This window comes from Lepidochelys kempii, chromosome 16 (genome assembly GCF_965140285.1).
Source record: "Lepidochelys kempii isolate rLepKem1 chromosome 16, rLepKem1.hap1, whole genome shotgun sequence".
NCBI lineage: Eukaryota > Metazoa > Chordata > Testudines > Cheloniidae > Lepidochelys > Lepidochelys kempii.
Window position 1 is genome coordinate 12,427,194 of NC_136395.1, and position 23,560 is coordinate 12,450,753.

At 44.8% G+C, this 23,560-nt stretch overlaps 1 protein-coding gene across 3 annotated transcripts in view; it reads left to right on the plus strand.

Moving 5' to 3' along the window:
• Window positions 1-23,560, plus strand: part of PAPPA (pappalysin 1) — a 228,169-nt gene that overhangs the window by 107,673 nt on the left and 96,936 nt on the right. For all 3 annotated transcript variants that reach the window (XM_073313934.2, XM_073313935.2, XM_073313938.1), the window contains 3 exons: window positions 8,723-8,851; window positions 10,497-10,588; window positions 23,068-23,264. In XM_073313934.2, the coding sequence (XP_073170035.1) occupies window positions 8,723-8,851; window positions 10,497-10,588; window positions 23,068-23,264 (418 nt within the window). The remainder of the gene's footprint in view (window positions 1-8,722; window positions 8,852-10,496; window positions 10,589-23,067; window positions 23,265-23,560) is intronic.

Below are 23,560 nucleotides of genomic sequence, written 5' to 3' on the forward strand. Positions count from 1 at the left end.
CCATCTCAAACTGACACACTGTAGTTGGGTAGCTGATTATTTGCCAGATCCCCAGCTGGTTTATACCAACTGAAGATGCATCCTGATACATTTTAGCTTCCAGAGTCCTTGGTGCTGGATCAACTCCTAACAAACCCCTCTCTCTGAAATTGCTGAGACAGAACTTCACAGGAGCCTTTTCTAATTGAGAAGCTCTCATACCTCAAATGAACATCACCTGAAACCGTGCTCAGGAAACGAACAAAACAGATTTCCACCCTCCCTGCTTTTTTAATAACCAACAGGTGCTGAGCCCCTTAACCTATATACGTCCATAAAACTGCCTCTCGGGTACAAACTCCCATTTAAGACTGTGGACCTCTAATAGTTACTTTATCGTGGAATTTGTAACTTGATCCCATTAAGAAGCTTCAGAAGGAGCTTGTCATCCTTCTAAAGAAAAAATCTTATTTTGTTTAACCAAGAAACTTAAAAATTGTCCATCAGTGTTAAAAAGTTTGTTTTCAAACACAAACAAGAAATATCTTTGCGACCTTGGCTGCAAACTTTGTTTTCTATTAAATTTGCTACTGTTTTCAATTGGTACCAGGGCAAATATTTGTATGATTATATCAAAGTCTGCTGGAGTTAATCAGTTGCATATATATGTTTGCTACTTTAAAACGTCATGCATTTGCATGAAGGAAGAAAATGATCTATTTAAAGGAAAATTTTTCAGTAGTTTAATGTCCAAGTTATCTGCTAGAAAAATACATGGGGCTCAATTTTCAGAGTTAGGTTGCTATATTAACGTGTGCGTTTCTGCATTTTGACCTCTCAGAACAGCACCAGTTACCTATTATGGGAACCTATGTGCTGATCTGAGCACCAAGTATAGAATGGACATTTTAACCTAGGTTGGAAATTGGACTCGTCTCATACTCTTTTTTTGTTACACCAGTGTAAATCTGGAGTAAGGTTACTGACATAAGTGGAGTTACTCCAGATTGATGCCAGTGTAATTGACAGTAGAAACTGTACCATAGGTGTGTATTTTAATCTTGTATTCACGGGTGTCATTGTTGCCAGTGGTATACAAAAGCACGTTACGTGCAAATTCTAATTTATTTGATCATTGCTTTATCATTAATATCTGGGACATCATAGATGAGATGTGTAGGCTCCCTAGCATTGTGGTAGTGGGTAAGATGTCGATATTGATGTGGTACTAGAACTAGCTTGCCAAGACAGAGTTAGAAAAGAGTTGGCTGAGGGTCTGGTCTAGTTTCTGTTGAACTCAATGGAAAGGTCAGACTCTGGGTTGCTAGAACCACTTGGTAATACAAAATATGCTACACAAAGCACTCAGCTGAGATGAAAACTTGAGGCATACTTGTTATTTCCTCCGGCTATGGTTAATACCAACTGCTGAGCTGATGAGCAGGACATGTGCATCTCTTATATACTGCATGGAAAACCACTGTCCATGTCAAATGGGCAAACAAGTTAGAATCCAAGGGCCAGATCCATAGCTGGCAGAAATGGGCAGAATGCTGTAGACTTCAATGGAATTATGACACTTTATGCCAGTTGGGGATCTGGACCCAAACTTTGATTGATGGAGTTCACAGCAAGGTGCCCAGGAATAGAATAAAAGGCAAATGGATTAGACTAATTAATGTCTATCAGGTTAGACAAAAATCCACTTGAAGTTTGTTTGTATATCCACTTGTGTGGGGTCTGAGGGGAGTGTCAGCCAAATTGAACTCTGCCTGTGTAAGTGTGACCATGGGAGGGGAGATTGGAACACAGTCTTTGGAGACAGGAGGTAGGACTGGTAAAGATATAACATTTCCATGTCCAAAAGGTCCGAGTTGATCAGGCAGTTTGCTGGGGAAGACTTTGAAGTTCTTAGCCATTTGGAAGGAATGGTGCAGAGAAACAATCAGGCTGGGGAATGGAATAAGTGAGGACTCTTTTTTTGAAATGGCAACTACCTAAATTTCAGAAGTGGCATATGGTTCTGCACAAACTGCCTCTGATGCATAAACCTCACACGTTGTGCAAGCCGGTAGGAGATGAGGTAGCTGGTAGGGCTTGGCAGGACTTTCCCCAAAGATGCAGGGCTGGTGCAGTTGGGTACTTTGGTATTTGCAAACGTCTGCCCATGTTCGTGAGTGGTTTATAAACATCAGTTGAGGATGATCAGGTTGCAAACAACCCCTAGTCCTCCTCCCACTGCTCTTCCAGGAGGAATCCCACGGACTCTGGGACCCTCTCCAGCCAACGTATGTTTGCTGTATTGAGGGTCCTGTGTGACCTGTCTATCCCTCCTGAGTTTCCCCGAGACCTCGGAGGGGTGTGTGTGTATGTGTGTGTGTGACTGTTCTGCTTCCTAAACTGGTTCATTGCAGGAGTGAGGATGAAAGATGCTTTACATGGTTTTGGCTTCCCCCAGTACTTAGAGACTTTAGGGTGGGGAAGCAGTCTGTACCCCTCCATCTCTCCTTCCTGCTCCCTATTCTCACTTCCAAACTGGCTTTCTGTGGAACACAGCACCCCATAACCTCTAGGGTAATTACTAAGGAGACCCGTCTGGTTCCGTAGCAAGTGCATGCTGCACATTATAGGTTGGGGACAGGAAAGGCAGTGTGGATAGGGCACTTAGCTGGGACTCAGGAGACAGGATTCTATGCCTCATTTTGCCACTGAGCTGTTCTGTGACCTTGGGCATGTCACCTCACATCTCGGTGCCTCTGTTTCCCAACTTAACCTTTGTATCTCTTGTCTATTTCAATTATAAACTCTCCCCGGCAGGGACTGTTTTTCGCTCTGTCTGTGCAGCACCCAGCCCTGATCTTTGCTGGGGCCTCTTGATGCTACTGTAATAATAACGTTACTACTAATAATAAATAAATAATAAGGCTACTCCTGGGCGAATCTCAGCCCAAACTTAGCCAGTATTCATCCTTGCCATTTTGTGAAACTCTCCATCTGTTCAGGTTTAATTTGAGTTTCAGGCAGAGGGACAAGGTAAAATCCATCCTGGCATCTCCAGCCTTTGCTCCAGAGGGAACACAGCCCAGGGCCTGTCAGGTTTATTTAATCCCGCCACTAATTTGTTTTGTTCTCCCTGGTGAACAGTAAAAGCCCGAGGATGGCACATAAGCCCAATCCTCCCATCATAGCCTAGCCTATCTTCCGTAGAGAGAGAAGAATCTCAGCGGCAGCCTCCTGGGCGATCGTTTCTTCTAAATCAACTTTGTGCCAAAGAGACAGGTGGGAGGGTTGTTTTGAGGCCCTTGCATCTGCCATGTCGCTTGGCTTATGCAAACAGCAAAAGATCTGACGGCAGCTGAAATAATAGACAAGTGCAAGAACTCGAGATTTTTGACGTCCTTCTTTTGTTTACAAAATTCCACACATCCCCTCCCAGTTTCAAAATCAGACAGGAATTCTCTTCATTGTCTTCTACCATCACTCTCATGCCATTTTTATTTAAAAGAGAGAGAGAGAGAGAGAGAGAGATTACGGAAGAGGGGAAAGCAGCTCTGTTTGTATAGTCAATAACAAGTGTGATCAATATGTCCTAAAGTGACCCTCTCCCCTGGGGCCATCTGTTATAGTAAGAGCTTTTGTAAGCACCATAGGCTATGGGAACATGAAAAGCTACAGTGACACTTCCTAGGTGCTCTTCCCCTTGCAGCGGAAGTAAAGTCTAAGGACCCTAGCTTCAAGCAGATTCGAAGAAAGGATGGGGCAGCTCTCAGTAATCCAGGAGCACGCTTGACCGCAGAAAAAGAGGTAGTTGATTCTCAGCTACTTTATTGACCCTCATTTCTTGCCCTGAGCTCAGGACCAATCCCATGGAGCATCATCTCTGAGCTACAGAGCTCCCTCAGCTCCCATTAACTTAATTAAGGCCTCTTATTTTGGTGCCTAAATATGGGTTTGAAATAGCATGTGAACTTGGGCAAAGCACTTCTCTCTGTGTCGCTGTTTTTCCTCCCATCACCTTATCTTTCTTGCCTATTTAGAAGGTCAGCTCTTTGGGAGAGGGACTCCCTCCCCCTGTGGGTCCACACCGGTGAGCTAATTAAAATGGCAAAATACTTGGCAGCTCTATGACTGTGGAGAACTGAGGTGGAATAAGGCAAGATCTTCAGCTGCTCAGGATTCAGGCTTTGTGACCATGGTTGGCCCACCCTCAAGCAGTTGGTCCAAGGTATAGCAGCCAGAGAAAGTCAAGGCCACAGCTTGTAGCTGCCATCTGGTTTCTTGCTTTGCTGGACTAGGCTTCATCACTAAGGAAGAAAAACAAGGGCAAAGGTGCTGGAGGAAAGCAAGGATTCAGCTGGGACCTGTGGAAGGAGGGGCTGGTTCTGGGGCGAGAGGAGGGCTGAAGGAGAGAGTCTGTTCAGAGAACAAAGTCTTAGGGGGAGCAGGACCCAAACTTTTGGTGAACCACATCCCCATTTAGGAACAAATAGGGCCTGGGCCTTCTTGGGAACACTGAAGGTGTTGAGGATACAGAGATTTCCTTCACCCCTCCCACGCACCCTTGCTGGAGGCAGCCATAATTTGGCTGCAGGTACTCAAGACATTTGCGTGGCAGTGGCTCTCAACCTTCTCCTTACATGATAGGAGCACCTGGCTAGCCTTCCTTGCAGCATTCATTATTTTACGGAAATCATGCTCTCTAGGGGCAGAAGCTGGGATGGTCTCTAAGAAGATGTTCAATTTCATGACAAAGGGGGAATTTTATCATTAAAAATCTAATCTATCTATCTATCACTTATGCTACTAAAAACACACTGGCCCTTGCAGTGGGAAGAAAGGGTGCAGGGAGCTGCTTTCCCCCAATGTACCAAACAGGAGACATCTAGAAAGGAGCTGATTTCACTTGCAGAGTAGGAGGGGCAGCTCGTTTGGCCAAAGGTGCCGAGTACCCTAACAGGGGCATACCCGGGCATGCCTAGGGTGCAACCCAGCTCCTGCACACCTGCAAGCATTCAGGGGGGTGTGCACTGCAACTCTAAAATCCACAGTCCCTTATGTCTAGGGCTCTACCGAATTCATGGCCATTAAAAACATGTCATGGGCGTGACATCCGGTCTTCCCCCACGAAATCTGGACTTTTGTGTGCTTTTTCCCTATGCTATACAGATTTCATGGGGAAGATCTGCATTTCTCAAATTGGGGGTCCTGACCCAGAAAGGAATTGTGGGCTGGTCGCAAGGTTATTGTAGGGGAGGGTTGCGGTACTGCTACCCTTACTTCTGTGCTGCCTACAGAGCTGGGCAGCTGGAGAGTTGCGGCTGCTGGCTGGGAGCCCAGCTCTGAAGGCAAAGCTGCAGCCAGCAGCAGTGCAGAAGTAAGGGTGGCATAGTTAGCAGAGCACAGGCAGAATTATCCTTCATCATTTACATCTGCAAAATGCACCCACATTTTTGTACCCACAAAACCGTGCCACCCTTACTTCTGCACTGCTGCTGGCTGCAGCTCTGCCTTCAGAGCTGGGCTCCCGGCCAGCGGCCGCAACTCTCCAGCTGCCCAGCTCTGTAGGCAGCACAGAAGTAAGGGTAGCAGTACCGCAACCCTCCCCTACAATAATCTTGCGACCAGCCCACAATTCCTTTTGGGGTCAGGACCCCTACAATTACAACACCATGAATTTTCAGATTTAAATAGCTGAAATCGTGAAATTTACCATTTTAAAAATCCTATGACCCTGAAATGGACCAAAATGGACTGTGAATTTGATAGGGCCCTATTATCTCACCACTACTTGGGGAGGGAGCTCCGCCCCAGCATCCGGGTGGCACTGTGGAGCCCTTTGAATGTTATAGGAACACTGGCTGAAACCAAAACAGGAAACGTGGCTGACAAGGTCACTTCTCAGAGACACAGGGGGGAAAAAAAAACTCAGCTGCTCACCCTCCCCAATAGAAAGAGAAAAAGAAATAGAAGACCCCAATATCTCAATATCCAAATATCTCCCTTGCTGCTGGAGAGAGGAAAAGCAGCCCTTGTGGTATTTCACATGGTGTATTCTAATTCCTCCTCTAAACCGAGGAATTGAGTCAATGCTTTTCAGTAATAGTGCCTCCCCCGAGCGGAAGCCAGAGTGATCAATACCCTTTACTCAGTTCTGGAAAAGGTCATTAAAAGACCATATGTATAAATTTGAAAGAGCAGTTGCTCGTATCCTTAATATTAAAGATGCTCTTCAGCTTCAACTCCTTAAGTACCATCATGTGAAACAGCCATGCATCAGAACCGATTGACGGAGGAGTGGAAAGTGTGCATTATCATTATTACTGTCCCATCGGGTCAGTGGGAAGGCAGATGGAAAAATAAATGGTCAAAATCTTGCTTATATCAGTGCCCCCCAAAAAGCTTGTCTTGTTGACAACTCCAGATACACAAACTCTAATATCCACTTGAGTGCTCATTAATGTACCTGACACATGGAAGAAAATGCAATGGCATTTTTCGCTCATTCTTTTGTTAATCTATCTGTTTTTCCATGTGTACACTGTGCTTATCACCATGGCTTTGCATATTACTGCCCGACATACTAGGCTTATCCACTTTAAAACACTCATGTTTCTCTCCAAGTTTGGCACTCTAAAGGAATGCCAGAGCATTAAGTAACCACACACAGCTTGTGACAAACAGCAGTGGATGAGTTAATGTAACTTAAGTCCCAAGTGGGAGATTCTGAAAGGCCACTTTTGGTAAGCCAAACTGAGTAGGCGATTTGCCATTAATTGCAAAGCATTTGGCATGGTTAGTGCTGCAAACCCTAAGTCACGTGAGCTTAAAACGCCAGAGCTACACTTTAAAACATATATCGGCATAGCAATGTCAGTTGGGGAGTGAAAACACACACCCATTAACATTGTTATGCCAACAAAAAACCTCAATGTAGACGCAGCTATGCCACAGAAGAGGGCTTCTGTCAGCATAGCTAATGTCGTTCAGGGCAGTGGTGTTCTTACGCTGGCAGAAATACTCCTCCTCTTGGTGTATGCTGCATCTACACTAAGGGGCTATGCAGTCTCCATAGTGTAGACATAGTCTTAGAGTTTGTAGCCCAGGTGTTGCTCCACCTCAGGAACATCTGTAACCAGCGTCTACCTGTTGCATCCAATTGGAAGGGTCACTTGGAGCTGCCCTCTCTCCCATTTCCCATCCTCTGTGGGTCACTCTAATCTAGCCTTCCTTTAATTGGAAGTGCTCAATCTACCTTAGACCACAGAGGTATCTGACAGACTGAAATTTCTTCTCTGTGGTGGATTATTAAGGTAGGGAGGCTTCTTAAATTTGCTAGCAGTAGTATGCACAGAAGAACCTTCTGAAAGGGCCGGAGCGATGGAAATCGGGAAGAAGATTGGTTTTGTGGTTAAGGCACAGTTCTGGGCACTAGAAGACCTGTGTTCAGTTCCTGGTTTAGCCTCCATTTTCCTCTGTGGCCTTAGGCAAACTACTTAATCTTTCTGTGCCTGAGGCATGGTTATATATTTCCTAGTCCTCCACAGTTAGCAAAGAGGTCCAGGAAGTGTTTCAGTAGAGAAATGTCCTTTCTGCCTCCATCCCTATAGCTAAACTGTAAGAATCACTTGCTGTGATGGGAGCCATCTGTTGTCGGATCACATGGGTAGCAGATTGCAGTTGGAAAACTCTCCCACCTCATTGTGTAACTGGTGGCTGGATTAAGCCAAAGCACACTAAGACAAACCAGCCCAGCAGTCATTCTTCCCTGACATACACAGAACACTCTCCCTGTATTAACTCGTGCATTCAGTCGTTGACCACATAATTATGCACACTCAGTCCTTCCTCCGTATGAAGTTTCCTTTCCAGTCTTCCAGGTCATATTCACGCACAAACCCAGTCCTCTGCAGCCCATTAACTCATAAACATAATCCTCACCCCATGCTTAATGTAGTGCCAGTCCCTCTGTTATGACACTCTAGGACCAATTTCCCATCCCATAGTTAAACAAACATGAACTTTGTAACTCATTGTTTTCCTATGGAATTTCTATTATAGCAAAATTTTCCTTTGCTGAATGTATTTTCAGTTTGCTTACCCATGCGAATGTGTGCACACAGAGAAGATACATACACACATTGGCTGCACTTTGCTCTCAAATGTATGTGCATTCAGCTATCAGTAGGAATTGCATGTGTGCTCAAGAGCAGAACCTGTGTGAACTGTTTTTGGGGAGGTTCAAGCTCACAAAGAGTGGCACATTCACTTTTCTGCAGTGACTCTGTGGTTATTACAGCTGCCTGAACTGTTAGCTCACAAATGATTTTGTGCCTTTCTTGGTTAGCAGAGCACAGGCAGAATTATCCGTAATCATTTACATCCGCAAAATGCACCCACATTTTTGTACCCACAAAATCAGATGTTGGGGCAAATCTGGGGAGCAGGCTATTTCACTCCTGGATTTGTACCTGCAGTTAAGAGCTGCCGCTACTCAGATTTGCACTTGCTCTCGAATTGAACGTGGAAGAATCTGGGCACAGATTACTCCCACAAAAAAGGAGGGTGCCTTTCTGAAAACTAGTCCCATGTAATCCCAATCAAGTGACTCAGGAATGTTCTAGGAGCCTGATTGAATTAAGGATGTTTTCTGAGAAGCCTAGCTGCTTTTCAGCAGCCCCTTCTCTGACCTGTATTACTGACTGTATTGTGCTGCTCACATACTGTTTCCTTTCTTGCATTGTAGGGAGTTGAGTGACAGCATCGTGTACACGTACCAGGTTGCCGTTATTTCTGGGACAGAGGAGAGTGAACCCTCCCCCATGACTGTATATACTCATGGAAGTGGATACTGTGGAGATGGGATTATCCAAAAGTAAGTGTGGAGTAAGCAAATAGATACAGCTGTGCTGCTTCCATTGATCCAGAGATTGGGGCTAGAAAGGAAATTACTGCCTCTCATACATAATCACTACAGCTTTTGTCTTTGATCACCTGATGTCTCCATAGCCTAGGCTGACTCTCAGAAGTAGAGAGACAAGGACCGACGTCTCTGATTATTATCAAGATGATAACATTTAATTGGAACTTAGTTTGGTCCTGCTGTCCTGACACCTTTATTTACACACACACACACACACACACACACACACACACATATATATATATAAATTTCTTAGTGTTAATTGCTGACAAAAAAAGAAATGTTCACAACATCTTTGGTGCTGTCATTAAGTGAGAAGTCCCAGGCAGGCTGGCGGTTGATGGACAGCTGGCACATGGGAGGCCAGGTTTCCAGGGCAACCTCAGGGCAAGGTTGCTCTGCAGGCCGCTGGAGCTGGGATGCATTTGGAGGTGACAGATTTGGGCTCCAAGGGAGAGTGTTAGTCATTGCAGGTTCTCAATCAACTCCTCCCTCTCCTTGCCTGCTGATCGACAGACCACTAATAATAAAAATAATTATGAACAATTGTAGTTTATTTTTACTGTATTGTTTTTATAGCGTGAATGGGACCTGCTCAAAAGTCTCCAGGCACTTTAACAAAATGTAATTAATTAACAACAAAATTAACAACAAACGCAGGTCCAGTCCTGCAAACACTGTTCATGGGAAGCAGAGCTTCCTGTCAAAACAATGGGACTACTTATGGTCTCAAGCATGTTTGCAATATCGGGCCCTAAAGCCAATGCATTCAAATTAAAATAACCAAGCCATTGACACATCTGGGGCAGCTGGGAGGAGAAAGATAGAGGTATCGGTTGTACTTTGTGTACCACTTCTCATGCCATTATGCTGCAAATGCTTTAGACATCCGTTGTGGCTTTGCCACATGGCTTGAGTAAGGGGTAGCACATAGTGGCATGGCCCCAAGAGCAGACCCGGAACCAGACTGTGGCAAAGTCTGGTCCTTCCTTGCCACATTTGCTCCTGTGGGGTTTGTGGGGGGAGAGAGTCACCCACGCCCATTCTTTTTGTGGTTCAAGTTGCTTCCCCCTCTGTGCGGGCTTAACGGCACTGGCTGGTGGGTTGTGGGGGCAAAGCCAGGACTCCATCCACTATCGGCCAAGTGCTCTCCATCCCATGCAGCTACCTGAAATCTGAGCACATGGAAGGCACTTACACCTCCTAATCCCCCTGTGTGGGCGCATTGCTGGAGCCACAATCTGGCCCTTTCAGACAGAGCATGAAGAGCTTCCAGAATTCCTGCCCTTCCAGGCTCTCCTCTGATCCCATAGCTGCTGTCTTTCCCCCATCTGCTGAGCCAGCAGCAGCAGCCATAAAGGAAAGTGCTCATGTCTTAGCCCGGAAGCAATAGTGCCACCTACCTGCGAGGGAACTGGAGGGGAAACCTTGTACCCTGGAATTGTCAAAGCTGGGAGATGGAGGAGAGAGAACAGATGTTTTGAGGGCCAGCACAGCACTGAATTAAGCATCTCCAGGTTATGAGACAGGAACTGAGAGAGGTCTGAGAAATGCAGCTGTTTTCCATCTGATCCCTCGTTTTGTCTCCTGCCTGCAGAGATTTGGGGGAAGAATGTGATGACATGAATAAGATCAACGGCGATGGCTGCTCCCTCTTTTGTCAGCAGGAGCTATCCTTTAATTGCCTTGGTAAGTCTGGTCCAGAGCCCCTTCCACCCAGAGTGGGCAGCGCCTCTGTGCGTGGTGCAAGTAAAAAATAAACAGCAACCTCAGCGACCTGCCGATGGGTCGCCCTAGATGCAAGGGAAAAGGTGGGATTTGTGGGATTGACAGGCGTGTGTCCCTTCCCAGTTTCTAGTCATTTGGATGGAAAATTGATTCTGGTGGTTTTGTAACTGGCTTGGACTTTCAGCTGTGTTAGGGCCTGATCCCAAGCCTATTGAAGTCAGTGGGTGGCTTTTCACCCCCTGCAATAGGTTTTGGATCAGGCTTGATGTGAGGATATGAACTGATCCCTTCTGGTAAACAGAGGAAAGAGTGTCAGGGGAAGGGAAACTTGGAACAGAAGCAGCCCTAGCTGAGGTCACACCTGCTTTGAGATGCAAATCAATATCTGAGGATCAAAGGACCAGCTAATCCCCTTTTTTCAGAGGTGAAAACTACTTAATCAGATTTTGTTTGCAAGCCTGGTTTGCCCTGATTAGCAGGAAATGTAAACACAATGGCCAGAAGATGTTGCAGCTCTCTGGGGACTGCAGGGTTGCAGTTGTGAGCTTAACATATTTATTAAATCCTTGAGGCGAAGAGGGGGCAGAGAAGGGCAACTGAGGGCCCATCTACACTGCAGCTTCTGTGTAAGGCTAGGTCTACACTACAGTTCATGGTGGTGTAACTTATGTTGCTCAGGAGTGTGAATAATCTTCCCCCCCTCTCTGAGTGACATAAGTTACCCCGACATAGCACTGTCCACACTGGCACTTATGTCTGCGTGAGAGCTCCCGCCACATAGCTGCCGCCACTCACAGAGATGGTTTTATTATGCTGATGGGAGAGCTTTCTCCCATCAGCATAGAGCGTCTTCACCAGATATGCTGCCGTGATGCAGCTGCACCACTACAGCACAGTATGTGTAGACATACGGCACAAGGAATCACGTTATGGCCTAGGCTGGGGACGAGCCTCTGTGAGCATTTGGTTTTGATGCTCTTTTGACCTATCTAGACTTCTTGAATCTGCAGAATCAGGCTGCAGATCACAAGAGAACGGATGTGCTCAGGTGATGTTATGCAGTTCCATAGCTGGTCCCGTCTGGATGGACTGAGAGAGCAATCTATCTAACCACAGTCTATTTAATCTACTTAAGATTTTGATATAGCAACCTACACCTAAGGATCCAAGGCACTGATTCAGCAATACTTGGGTGTATGCGTACCTTTAAGCACACGAATAGCCCATTGAAGTCAATGAAAATACACCTGGGCTTAAAGTTGAACATACTTACATTTCTGCACAGGTTAAAGTACCTTGCTGAACCAGGGCCTCAAGCTTGGTATTTTGACACTACCCGTTCAAACTGGAAGTGAAACAATTCTTATCCAAACCTTTTAGGAGCTCCGAAAAGGTTTAGTTCCAACAGGTTTGGTGGTGGGTGTTGGGTTTTTTTTATCCCAGGCACATAGCTCATCTCAAGGAATCAGAGCAGAGCTGCGTGTGAGTGCGCAACATCCGTGTCCTCTAACACGATGGACAAAAAGTCAAAATAAATACAGTGCAAATCCCATTTTTGCAGATTGAAGTATTTTCAGTCTGTCTTCTGTGTTTGGTGGTGTTTTAGGATGGATTTTTTTTTTTTCAGCAGGGGGGTTGTGAAAATGTACTTAGTTTTCAGAGCAGCGTAAAGCTGTTCATTTTTCATAGGCAGGAGCAGAGGTAAAGCCGGTGTTTTGCATAGGTCCTAGTTTTAGAAAAAATCAAAATAGAACCCAGTTGTTGGTGAAATCATTAATATGTGGATTCAATAAGAGCCTGATTCGACTTCACTGAGATCTACGGAAAGACACCAGTTGGCTTCCAGGGGCTCTGGATTACCAGTGATGAGTGTCTAGACAGACACAATACTGGTCTTTCAGCCAGACAGACATATTTTAACACAGAATAAGGCATTACTTTATTAGAAACCACTAAACCATTGCGGTGGGGGAAGGGGTTATTTTTTAAAACACATTTTACTACTAATAAAAATGCATAACTAAAAAACAAAGCAGGTAGCCCCCTTCTTGAAAGCCTGATAACATCAAACCAGATCCTGCCAGATTTAGTCAAGCAAAACTCTTCTTTGACTTCAGTCGGGTCTTTTGCTTGAGAAATGACTGAATGATTGGGCCCAGGGCTTGAGGAATGGAAAAGAGGCAGAGAAACATGTGCAATTGATCTGTAATGTTACGAGACTAGCACATGTTGTGGCCCTGTAGAATAATAAATAATCATTTCACATTGTACTACTTTTATACTGACATTACTGTGATAATATTTAGCTCTCTTTAGCACCAGTGAAGCATACAACCCCTGTTTACCAAAGCCTTTAGAGGAATTTAGGCACATGCTTAAATTCTTTGGGGCCTACGGTTATGTCTACACTGCATGCCTCCCAAGACAGACTCAAGCTGGCTCCTCTCAAGATACTACAGCATGCTAAAATAGCGGTGTGGGCATTGTGCCACAGGCAGAAGATAAGGCTAGCCGCCCAAGCTTGGACACAGAGGGTTGGGAGGACTTGGACAAGGAGAGCTAGCCTGAGCCACGGCCCAGGTCACAGCATCAACACTGCTATTTTTAGCATGCTGTCTTGAGCGGAGCTAGTGTGAGTTTGTCTACGTGGCCTGGAACGTTCACTCCCAGAAGCAATGTAGACCGTACTGCAAAGGTCTGATCTTCCAAACACCACCAGGCATAGTGCTTACTTACCGTGAGCAGTTCTGTAGAAGTCAGCAGGTCTACTCACAGTAGTAAGCTATACGGCTGGCAGTAAGCATTATCCGGTCCCTAATTTATACAAAGTGATCACTAAACATTTCAGAATCAAAAGTTTCAGAGTAGCAGCCGTGTTAGTCTGTATCCGCAAAAAGAAAAGGAAGACTTGTGGCACCTTAGAGATAACAAATTTATTTGAGCATAAGCTTTCGATGAAGTGAGCTGCAGCTCACGAAAGCTTATGCTCAAATAGATTTGTTAGTCTCTAAGGTGCCACAAGTACTCCTTTTCTTTTTTCAGAATCAAAAGATACTCTGAGGTCTCCATGATCGGAGGTTTAACAGGCATGCACATTCACACCTCCGGAGAGACGACTCTCCTCACCTTCTTTGCTAGAGCAGAAATGCAATTAAGCAAGCAAACACTAGCAAGCTTAAATCTGCTGCTTTCCCTCTACATCTCTTGCCATCAGGGCCTTTTATTTTTGTCTCTGACAGGTTCACTTTGTTTTGTGTACATGGCACACAGCAGCTCTCAGGACGCTTTGCACTGGTGCCTATAACTCAGTTAGGCTGCTTCTCTTTTTTTGTTTTGTTTTTGTTTTCCCTCATCCTCCCCCTTATAATCAGATAAGGCTGTGATCAATCTGCTTTGCCATGGGAGGGGTGGGGTGAACCAAGGAGAGAGGCGGGGGAGAAAGCTGTGTGGTCTTTACTGTCAGGCTGCCCTGGCCTTCTCAGAACAGAAAGCCGAGAAAAGAAAACAGATAAGATTAATAGCATTTAGTTCTTGCAAGATGCTCTCACACCAAACTGAAGAGCGACATGTGGAATAAATAAATTAATTAATTAAAGCATCTGGCAGTGCTTCCTTTTAAATGTGATACTGCAATGTCATTAGTCCTTCTCCAGCCCCAATTTTATTCTATGCCCACATCCACTAGTTTCTGCTTAGTGGATTTTTGCTCATGGAGCCCTTGTTCTTTCGCCACGGAGTTTGGAATTCGGTCCCTGGATGAAAGTTTCTCCTCTCCTGTTAACAACATGCTGCAGGAGAAAAGCAAATCCGAGCTTTGCCCCATTGCAACACACACACACCCATACAGCTGTCCTGTAGTTGGATGGAGATCCCTGATTCATTTCACATTGACAATGAGGCCTCATGGCATGGAAATGATTTGGGGTCACTATGGACCAGAGCCAGGTTCAAACCAATTGCCTGAAGATGAGAGTCTCCATGAGCATCTTTTAATAAAAGTTTACTTATCCAACTGGTCCTTACTTGCCCGAGTAAAGGCGTACAGTGGTGGGATGCACATTCTCCTACCATTCTGAAGAAAGAGAAGGCTATATTGGAAAAGACACCAAAGAATACCAAAGAAACCTGTGAGAAGATATTATGACAGGAGCATAGTAAAGGCTGAAAGACTAGTTAAAAAATGTCTTTAAAGGAGTGTCAGGTCCTGCATCTACCCCTGAGTCTGCCTGGCAATTTGTGGGTTATTACAATCACATTTATTACTTAACTTCCCCCTCACATCATGGTGAGAAAGGCCCACGTAAACAAGTCAGGAAACCAACTGCACACCAAGGCCAGCAAAGCTTTGAAGTGCGACCATAACTTGAAGCACATGATCGGTCCCACTGAAATCCTCATTACACATCTGCTGGATCAGGGCCTCGTGCTGTCAAATGCCAAAAAGGAAACAAACTCCAGGAAAACAAAGAGGACAATTTTTATCCCCGATCTCTTTCAGCTAGAGTGATTTTCGGGGCTGCTTGGCACAGCGGTAGGTGAAAAACGTTCAGAGAGATGTGTGTTTTTTAAGTTGCTAATGTCGTTTTAATATCACTGCTTTTCAGCTTATGCTTTGGCATCAACTTTATCATTCTACCTCTGTCGCCCTGGTCTGTCTTTCCCTGTTTGGAAAAGCCTCTCCTTGCAGTTGGAAACTGCAAATGTGGAGGATCCATCATTTACCTCGCCAATTTTCCATACATTAGGTGTAGCATTCTCCCCAGTCTCATTGTCTGGAGACTGTATTGCATTCAGGGAAATAATTAATATTCATGAGCTTGCTATCTCTATTTGGAGCATGAGCCTCTAGGGAAAATGCAATGTTAAGTGAGTGGCATAAAACTAATTTTATATGTCTTTTTTTTTTTTTGACAGAGAAGTAATGTGCTTAAAATAAATTGATGGATGACCATCCATATTCATTGTGGGTATTCAGAGGAGACTGAGCTCCCATCCTCCCCACCATCACCCACACACCCACTCCTGCACAGGAACATGTGGTTTTGACAGCTGACTCCACATCCCTGTACAGCAGTTAATGGTGCTTTTTTTTTTCTTTTGAGAATGGTAAAAAGGTCTTTACAAATCCAGCCAGGGGCTGAGTGCACCACTGGAGTGGAGGGCACTTAGCCCCTTCCAGGACACGCTCAGTATCTCACTGGATCAGGCTACATAAGAGCAGTGGTGTCCTAAGGCCAAAATGTGGACCCAAGTACCTTGGGGAATGAGTATTGCTGCTAACAAACTAAGGTGGGTCTGTAGTAGAACCTCATAGTAAATGGAAATGAATGTTGCTAACTGGAGCTCTTCGGCCAAAATTCACACACACCCCAATATTCAGCTTCCAGTAAATACTTTGAAGCTCAACATTTTCTGCAGCCCTTGGGAGCATGTGGCTGCACGTTCCAAGGTGTGTAATTACTCATTTGGCAAGTTAGCAATAATACTAGTGTCAATTTTCAGGGGCTGTCATCATTAACAGGGTAGTTTTTAGCATGCAGACCAGTGGTTTGACTTTCTTTGTGAATGATGCCACTTGGTTTTTCGCAAAGGTTACTTCCCTGCCTCTAAAGCAAATTGGCAAGCTTCTGAAAGATCCACACTGCTAACTTTGTTCATGTTCAAAACATCTCCTTCTCCTGTGGCTATCACCCACTTCCACCGGAAACCCAATTAGCTTTTCAGTGTGATCTCCAAAAACCAGTTAATGAATCTGCACTAATCCTCTCTGAAGTAATGGTGTATCATCAACTCCCTTTTCATGGGCGGATAGAGGCACAAAGAGTTTCAGTGACTTGCCCAAGCAGATAGAGAGTGAGAGGTGGAAGCAAGATTAGAACTCATGAGTACGTGGGTAGTTGGTTTACAGAAAAGATAAATAGTTTACTACTGCTGGCTCACTATGGAAAATCTCTTTTAGCTCAAATGACAGAGGTTTGTGTTTTTGGAGGTGAAGTATCAAGATTTTAGTCCCACTCACTGCAGGTGAGTTGTCATTTTATCTGCAATCTGTGGCACACAGATGAATTACATAGTTATTATGTTGAGCTAAGGCCACTAAATTGTACTGAAGATCCTAGTCACCTTGGTCAAAGGAGAAGCCCAGGGATGGCAGGCTGAGTTTATAGGAAGTCGCTGAATGATCAAAGGGTAATACTACACACTCCTTGTGTTTGACCTTTCAGTTCAGAAGACGCTCCAAGATGATTGTCACCTTCCTCCAAGCCTCTGAATATTCCCCCGTAGAGCGTGACATCCACATTTACTTCATTTCCAAGAATGTCTATCTACCCATTTTATTTCACTGATGAAAAATGCCACAAGTTACTGAGATGTGACTTTATTCAGTGCAGTTTCCATGTGTCCTAGTCAACGATTTTTCCTCTCTTCAGTTAAAATTTACAGAAAGGAAAATTCATCTGAAACCTTGTATTGACAGAAGAAATGTAACTATCCCCAGTTTTGTCAAAATGAATGAGAGGGATAACAGACATCCTGGATTTCAAGCCTCCTCACCGAGGGCTTGATCCTGCTCCCACTGAAGTCAATGGTAAAACTCCCATTGATTTGAATGGTGCAGAAATTGGCCTCCAGTGCCCACCTTCAAAGGGTAGCCAGAGGAACCACTTCTTATTTTGATATGGGAGCCTCTGAACAAATACCTGCTCATCTGTTAATGCGAGTTCTGAAGCCAGATCTGCAGATTAAATAATCTAGTGCAGATTATTAACTAGTGGGTCTAATCCTGGCTTTATGTAGGTCAATGGGTTTTGTTTGTTTTTTCCCCACTGACTTTGTAGAGACCGTGATTTGGCCTTAATCGGTCTGAATATTTCCTCTGGTGATTGGGAAGACCCGTATGCCAATTGTCATCTCCCTGGGAGGGTCAAACAGACCTTTAGGGGTTAAGATTTAATGCCCGCTCTGTTCCAAGAATCCGTTACTCTGAGACAATGTGTGTGCATTTTTGTCCCTTTTTGGGGGGGAGAGGGGAGGAATAGCTATGAGGCATGAGGGTTGTTGTAGTTGGAACTGTCCCTAAATAAACAGCTGAGCTTAAAAATACTTCTTTTTTGTCCTGACTTTTAAAAAAACAGTAGTTAATGTACAAAAGAAGACTATTCTGGTGCCAATCACTGTATTCTGAGCTGAAAACAGGAAGCTGCACTGGGTGTCTGTCCCCAGCACTTTGACCATTCTGCTTGGACATTAAAGGCCTTGTCTGAGGATGTGTTCTGTGCCGTGAATTGGGTAGATCTTATTTTTTTCCCCACAGTGTGGAAGGCTGCCCATCACAGATAAGTCTGTATCCTGCATGTCTGCTTCCTGATGTGTCCCAAACTTAATCAGTTTCACTGGAGTAAAGCTCTAGCCTCTCCCTGAACAGGTAGCCACAATCCTTCTGTGAACTACAATATTAGCAATGTTAGCAGCTTCCGAAAAAGGTTTTCTACCACCTGCCTTGCTTTGTACTTTCCCTTATCTCTGAACCCAGTGAGAAATGGGAACACTGGATGCTGAGAGCTGAATTTTCTGCTGTGGGGAGCTGTGCTTGGGGACCCATGCTAAAGGTGGCTTTCCGTCCTCACCCCAACATGTTAGCCCCTGTATGATGGAGACGAGACTCAGGGCTGCTGTGGGTTGCAAAGTCTGGTTAAAGCTGGGGTTCACTGGAAAGCAACAGCTGTCTTGCCATACCTCTTTCCTCAGACACATCACCTACACCAGGGTCCGCAGAGCTTAGCAGAGAGCTTGCATGTGCCATTCAGAGACTGTCCTGTTCCGGGGCAAACCTGTCAGCAGATAGAAAAAGGGGCAAGGTTTGGCTTAAAAATTCCAGTGCCTGCACTGACGGTTTTCTAGGGGGAAGGGAACTTGGATTGCCTGGATTATTACTTTGGTTTCTTTCAGAGTTCAGCTCAGGTCTTTGGGCATCTGTATCAAAACGTCCAGAGAGACTCCATCTCCCATTCCCAACTGCTGCCCCTGCAACAGTTTTGCTGTTCCAGATTTTGATTTGATTTTGGCATCTGTATTAATTATTTTATGTCACTCTTGCTCACAGTCAGCAGCTGCTCCGCTTCAGGACCCCTTCCAGGTTGAGCAGTTAAAATTAGACACAATTTCAAACTGAAAAGCAACTCCGTTAGTTGACACAGTGCAAGGAGCAAGCAACTAGCAATAGAGAGAAGCACCACAGCAAAACTATTTTTATAAATGCAACTGGTACCAGGAGGTGAGATGAACCCTACTGTGCAAAGGAATCTGGGTCCAATCCAGCGAAAGGGAATGTCAGGAAATGGCAGATGGAGCCTGCAGTATCCCTTGTGTTAGGGAGGAGACCAGACTCAGATGTAAGTAAAATAAAGGGGATTTTTTGTTGAGGCTTCTAGACACAGTTAGAGTCTAGGTTCTCTCTGGCTCTCAAGTGGTTAAACATAGTGGGTGCTGCCTACTGCCACCATACATGGTCTCTTTAAATCCTGGCCTGGTTTGTACAGTGAGGGAGTGCACAACAGGGTCTGGTAAGAGCAGTAGCTCCTATCCAAGTGCCTTCTACCTTCCACCTAATTTGGTGCCTGATAAATAAAACAAAAAGAAGAGTCCACTGTAAATAATTCAGGGGAAGTGTCCACTGTCCTAAAGGCCCGTGCTTGTAGATTCTTCATAAATTGTGCTTTAGCTTAGTCCTGATCCAGTGATGAGTTTCACAGTGTCCACATGGAGCTCGTTGCAGCGTCAGGTCATGCAACTGTAGACCATGCCCTCACCTATGTGTATATAGGCGTAGCACAATTGGCCTTGATCTTGACTGAGGCCTAGCAGGGTAGACTGGAGGGTGAAATAGGCTGTTGGAAAAGAACTATCCATTAAAAAAACACCAGGTTATCATCACGGTTGTCTCGCAGGAGAAGAGATTATTGCTTGGCCAAATGTGATTGCATTCAGCGTCACGTCCTGCTTCCTTCCCTGCCTTACTTTGCACACATCCAGTCTTTGCTGTCCTTCTGACTTTGGAAACATTGCTTCCAAGGTCGGTGAAACATCAGCCATGGGTCTTACAAAGAACTGCTGTCCTATTCCACTAGGAATGGAAGTCCCTGACATAATCAGATTTGGTGGTTGGAGCTGGGTAAAGTCTTTCACGCTATGCCAGTACATTCTGGCCAACCAAGGCTCTTGCCATATTTCTCAGAATGATGGACAAGAGCAGTGTTGAAGAGTCCTTTATTTTAGAATGTGATAAAATTGCCCGAAAGAGTGGATGTATGAATGGACAGGAACCATGCTGAAGGGGACGTTTGGGGCTGATAAGGATGGGGTAAAGAAAGCTTGGATGTATTTGTTACTGCTGAGAGTACCTCGTATTGTCCTGACTATTGTGAAATATAGGGCCCACTTCTCCTCTTTCTGATTCTGAATCCATATAATTCCATTGACTGAGTGGAGTTATGCTGGATGCGCACCACGGAGGGACGACAGTCAAGCCCATAGATTTTCACAAGTAGTGAGGGAAGTCTCAGGAAGACCTGACCAGAACATTACCCAAGTGCGGTATGAAAATTGTGGCTCTGATTCTCAGCTGTGCTGAGCTCCCAAAGCCCCATCTGAAGTCAACAGGAGTTGCAGCTACTCAGCGCCTCTGAAAATCAGTCCCTCTGGTTTCCCTTCAGTCACCCATGTGACATTAGTTTGGGCACCGGCTAGCATCTTGATTCTGATGTGCACCCCTTCTGCATCTACAAAGTTTGAAAAGAGGTCAGAAAGCTCAGCCTCTTGGGGTTCGCTCATATGTGAGAGTATTTATGTGATGAGGTTTGGAGGCATATTGAAATTCAGAGCCATGAGGTTGGAAACTTTCCAGTATTTATTCCCCCCATAAAAGGACATCTTTAAATGTTTCAGAATGATTTGCTAGTGGCAAGAACACATTCCCTTAAAAAGCAAAATGCCGTTGTAAAACCACTTTTCCTCCCTCATTTTTCAAAGCTTACATCATTGACTGAACACCTGATCTTCTATTGGCTCGCATAAGTAATGCCATTCAGCCAGTGTTACCGACAGGTAATAAAGGGCAGAGCACACTGACTCATTGGGACTGGAATTGGAGATGGGACACACACACACACCACATTGCTGTTTGCTAATCATCTGGGCAGTCTCCATTTAATTCAGACATCTCTGTCTCTCCATTCTGTTCCTCCCTTGGGTTTTGCAGACTCCGAGCAGACAGATTTATTGGGGTCTTAAACATAATCAGGAACAAATTAGCCTCTGTAAGAATCACACACTGGCCTGGATCACAGCTATTCGAAGGCAGCTTCCTCTCCATGTGAATATGAATTAAGTCATCTGATTGGAGCAGGTCTTGAGTATTCTTTTATCCCAAACACATGATGTTATCAGAGGCCCATTACATTTATCATCGCATTAGGAGGGAACATTTGGAAACAGTACAGGAGAACATTGGTTATATAAATTCTGTGCTTACTCCAGTGCCTATAGTGACAAATCAGTCTGTTTGTGGAGATTGTGTATAAATGCGTATGTGTAGGATGGATGTGTGGATGGAGAGTATGTCTCTGTTAGTGGGGCTATCCCTGCATGGGGGTTGTGTGCATGGATGAGTATTGGTGGGCTATGAGCGGGTATGTGCGTGCATTTGCACGTACATGTGTTTGTCAATAAATGTGTGTCTCAGTCAGTGTGTGTCCGTGAGCAAGCTGCCTCAGAGTGTCTGTACTTGCCATGTGTCTGTCTATAAGGGAAAGTCTGGGGTTTTTTAAGTTTGGCGGTCTTTAGTTGCTTGTACTTTTAAAGGAAATCGGTCTCTTTATAAGAGAACATAAAACCCTTTTTCCAAAGAATAAGTGGTGTTTTTCTTTGGGTTATTTACCACCATCTTTCCAGACCTGAATATTTCTTGGAGATTTCTGTTCAGATCCTCCCCTAATCTGGGATGTCGTTTTCCAAAAACCGTGCACAGCTTTGGCCGCTTGATACCAGAGTTACCCAGGCATGTCAGAGAGATGTCTAAAAGCGTTAGTGCACATGTGAAGGAAAGGTAAATAGAAAAAGAGCTGAAGAGGCATGAAATGGTGGAGTTCTTCTTTAGGTGACCACAGATGTCAGAAGCAAGGGAATGCAGCATGCAAGTGTTCATTGTCTTCTTGTTACCTTCCACTCTTTTGACCAGGCCTGATATTAAGGGATTAGAATCTTACATTGGGGTGGGTGCGGGGAGGGGAGAGAAACTCATTACATAATTGAATTATAATAAACTGATTTATTCTGGCTCATGCAATGGTATTTCATTGTGTAAACTATGAGGAAAAATAAACAGGGGGTTTCGTATTTTGGAAGTGACTCAAAATTGAGTGACTATTGAATTTTCTGACACCTATCTTCAGAAAGGACTCAATTCTCATCCGGGGTCACTTCCACCATTCCAACTAGCCGCTCATGCCAATTTCCTACCATTTTTGCAGTAACTTCTTTACCAGACAAAAATACAACAGCATGTTGGGACTGGATGCTTGGCAATGATAACATGATATAAACTGGGATACTGATAGGTCAGAGATTTAATTCTCAGTGAGGCCTTCAGTGACTGAAAGTCATTACTGGTCTGAAGTCTGTTTAAAAGAAGAGGGTTGGTCTCCGTTCAGTTCCTACTGGGTGAGCGTCACAGACGCAACCTCAAAAATCTGGCACTAATGGGCATCTTTGCTGGCGGTCTCATTAGAGAAGCCACAGAATAAATGAATAAAGAGATTTAAGTCCCCTCTTGCTTCTGATCCTTCCAGGTCAAGTCTAAGTCACATCGGTTGGGGCGGTATGTGTGTGGCAAGTTTACCCTTCCGCTGCCCACGCTGTATCTGAATAAACAGATACATTTGGCCTTTAGTTTCTCCCTAGGGCTGTTCATTTGGCAGTGCTGACCATCACTGAATTTAGTTTTTGTCGTTTTGCAAGTGTCATTTAAGAACAAAAAAGGGAAACATTGTGGACCCAATTCTCTGTTGGCTTAACTCCATCAAAGTCAATGAAGTTCTGCCAGCTAAGAATTTGGCCCTGTAAGTGCATTTTCTTTCTCAGCACTAAGCTTTAGTAAGACCCTTTAAAAATGGATACAGGTAAAAATATGCAGGGAAGACACGGGCTAGGAAGTATCCTGGGGACTTTCATATGGCAGAAGAGCTGCATTCTTTCTTTGTTCTGCTTTCTTAAAATCATATCATCTTGCACTGCTAAATGACCACTGCCATTACGGCACATGGACCTGGATGGGGGATGCATTACCACTTCCTTTGCCTGGCCTATTGTGACCCAAGCAACTGGGGACACAGGTGAGTGTGGGAAGTCCTTAGTAATTATTCCTCTTTGATTTCTCACTGCAGACGAGCCCAGCAGGTGCTACTTCCATGATGGTGATGGGGTATGTGAGGAGTTTGAGCAAATGACCAGCATCAAAGACTGTGGGGTTTATACCCCCAAAGGCTTCCTAGACCAGTGGGCTTCCAACGCGTCAGTCTCTCATCATAGTGACCAGGGGTGCCCAGGCTGGGTGGTCATTGGTCAGCCAGCAGCAACTCAGGTAAGAAAGACCCAAGCCCTCTTCACCTGCTGTAAAGCTAAGTCCAACAATGCAAAACTTCCATCTGTAGATCCATCCAATTAACTTGCAACTTGGATCAGGAAAGCTACTGAGGTTAGCTGTCTTCAGTATGAGTCTGCCAAGCAGCAACGAGCTCCAGATTCTGCCTCTAATGACCGGGTAGGAACTGGCTCAAACTACTGGTCTCTCTGCTTCTGAATCCTATCTAATAGTGGCCAGTATGTGCTGCTTCAGAGAAAGAACTCTGCAAGAGGCCATTGTAAAATAATCTGCCC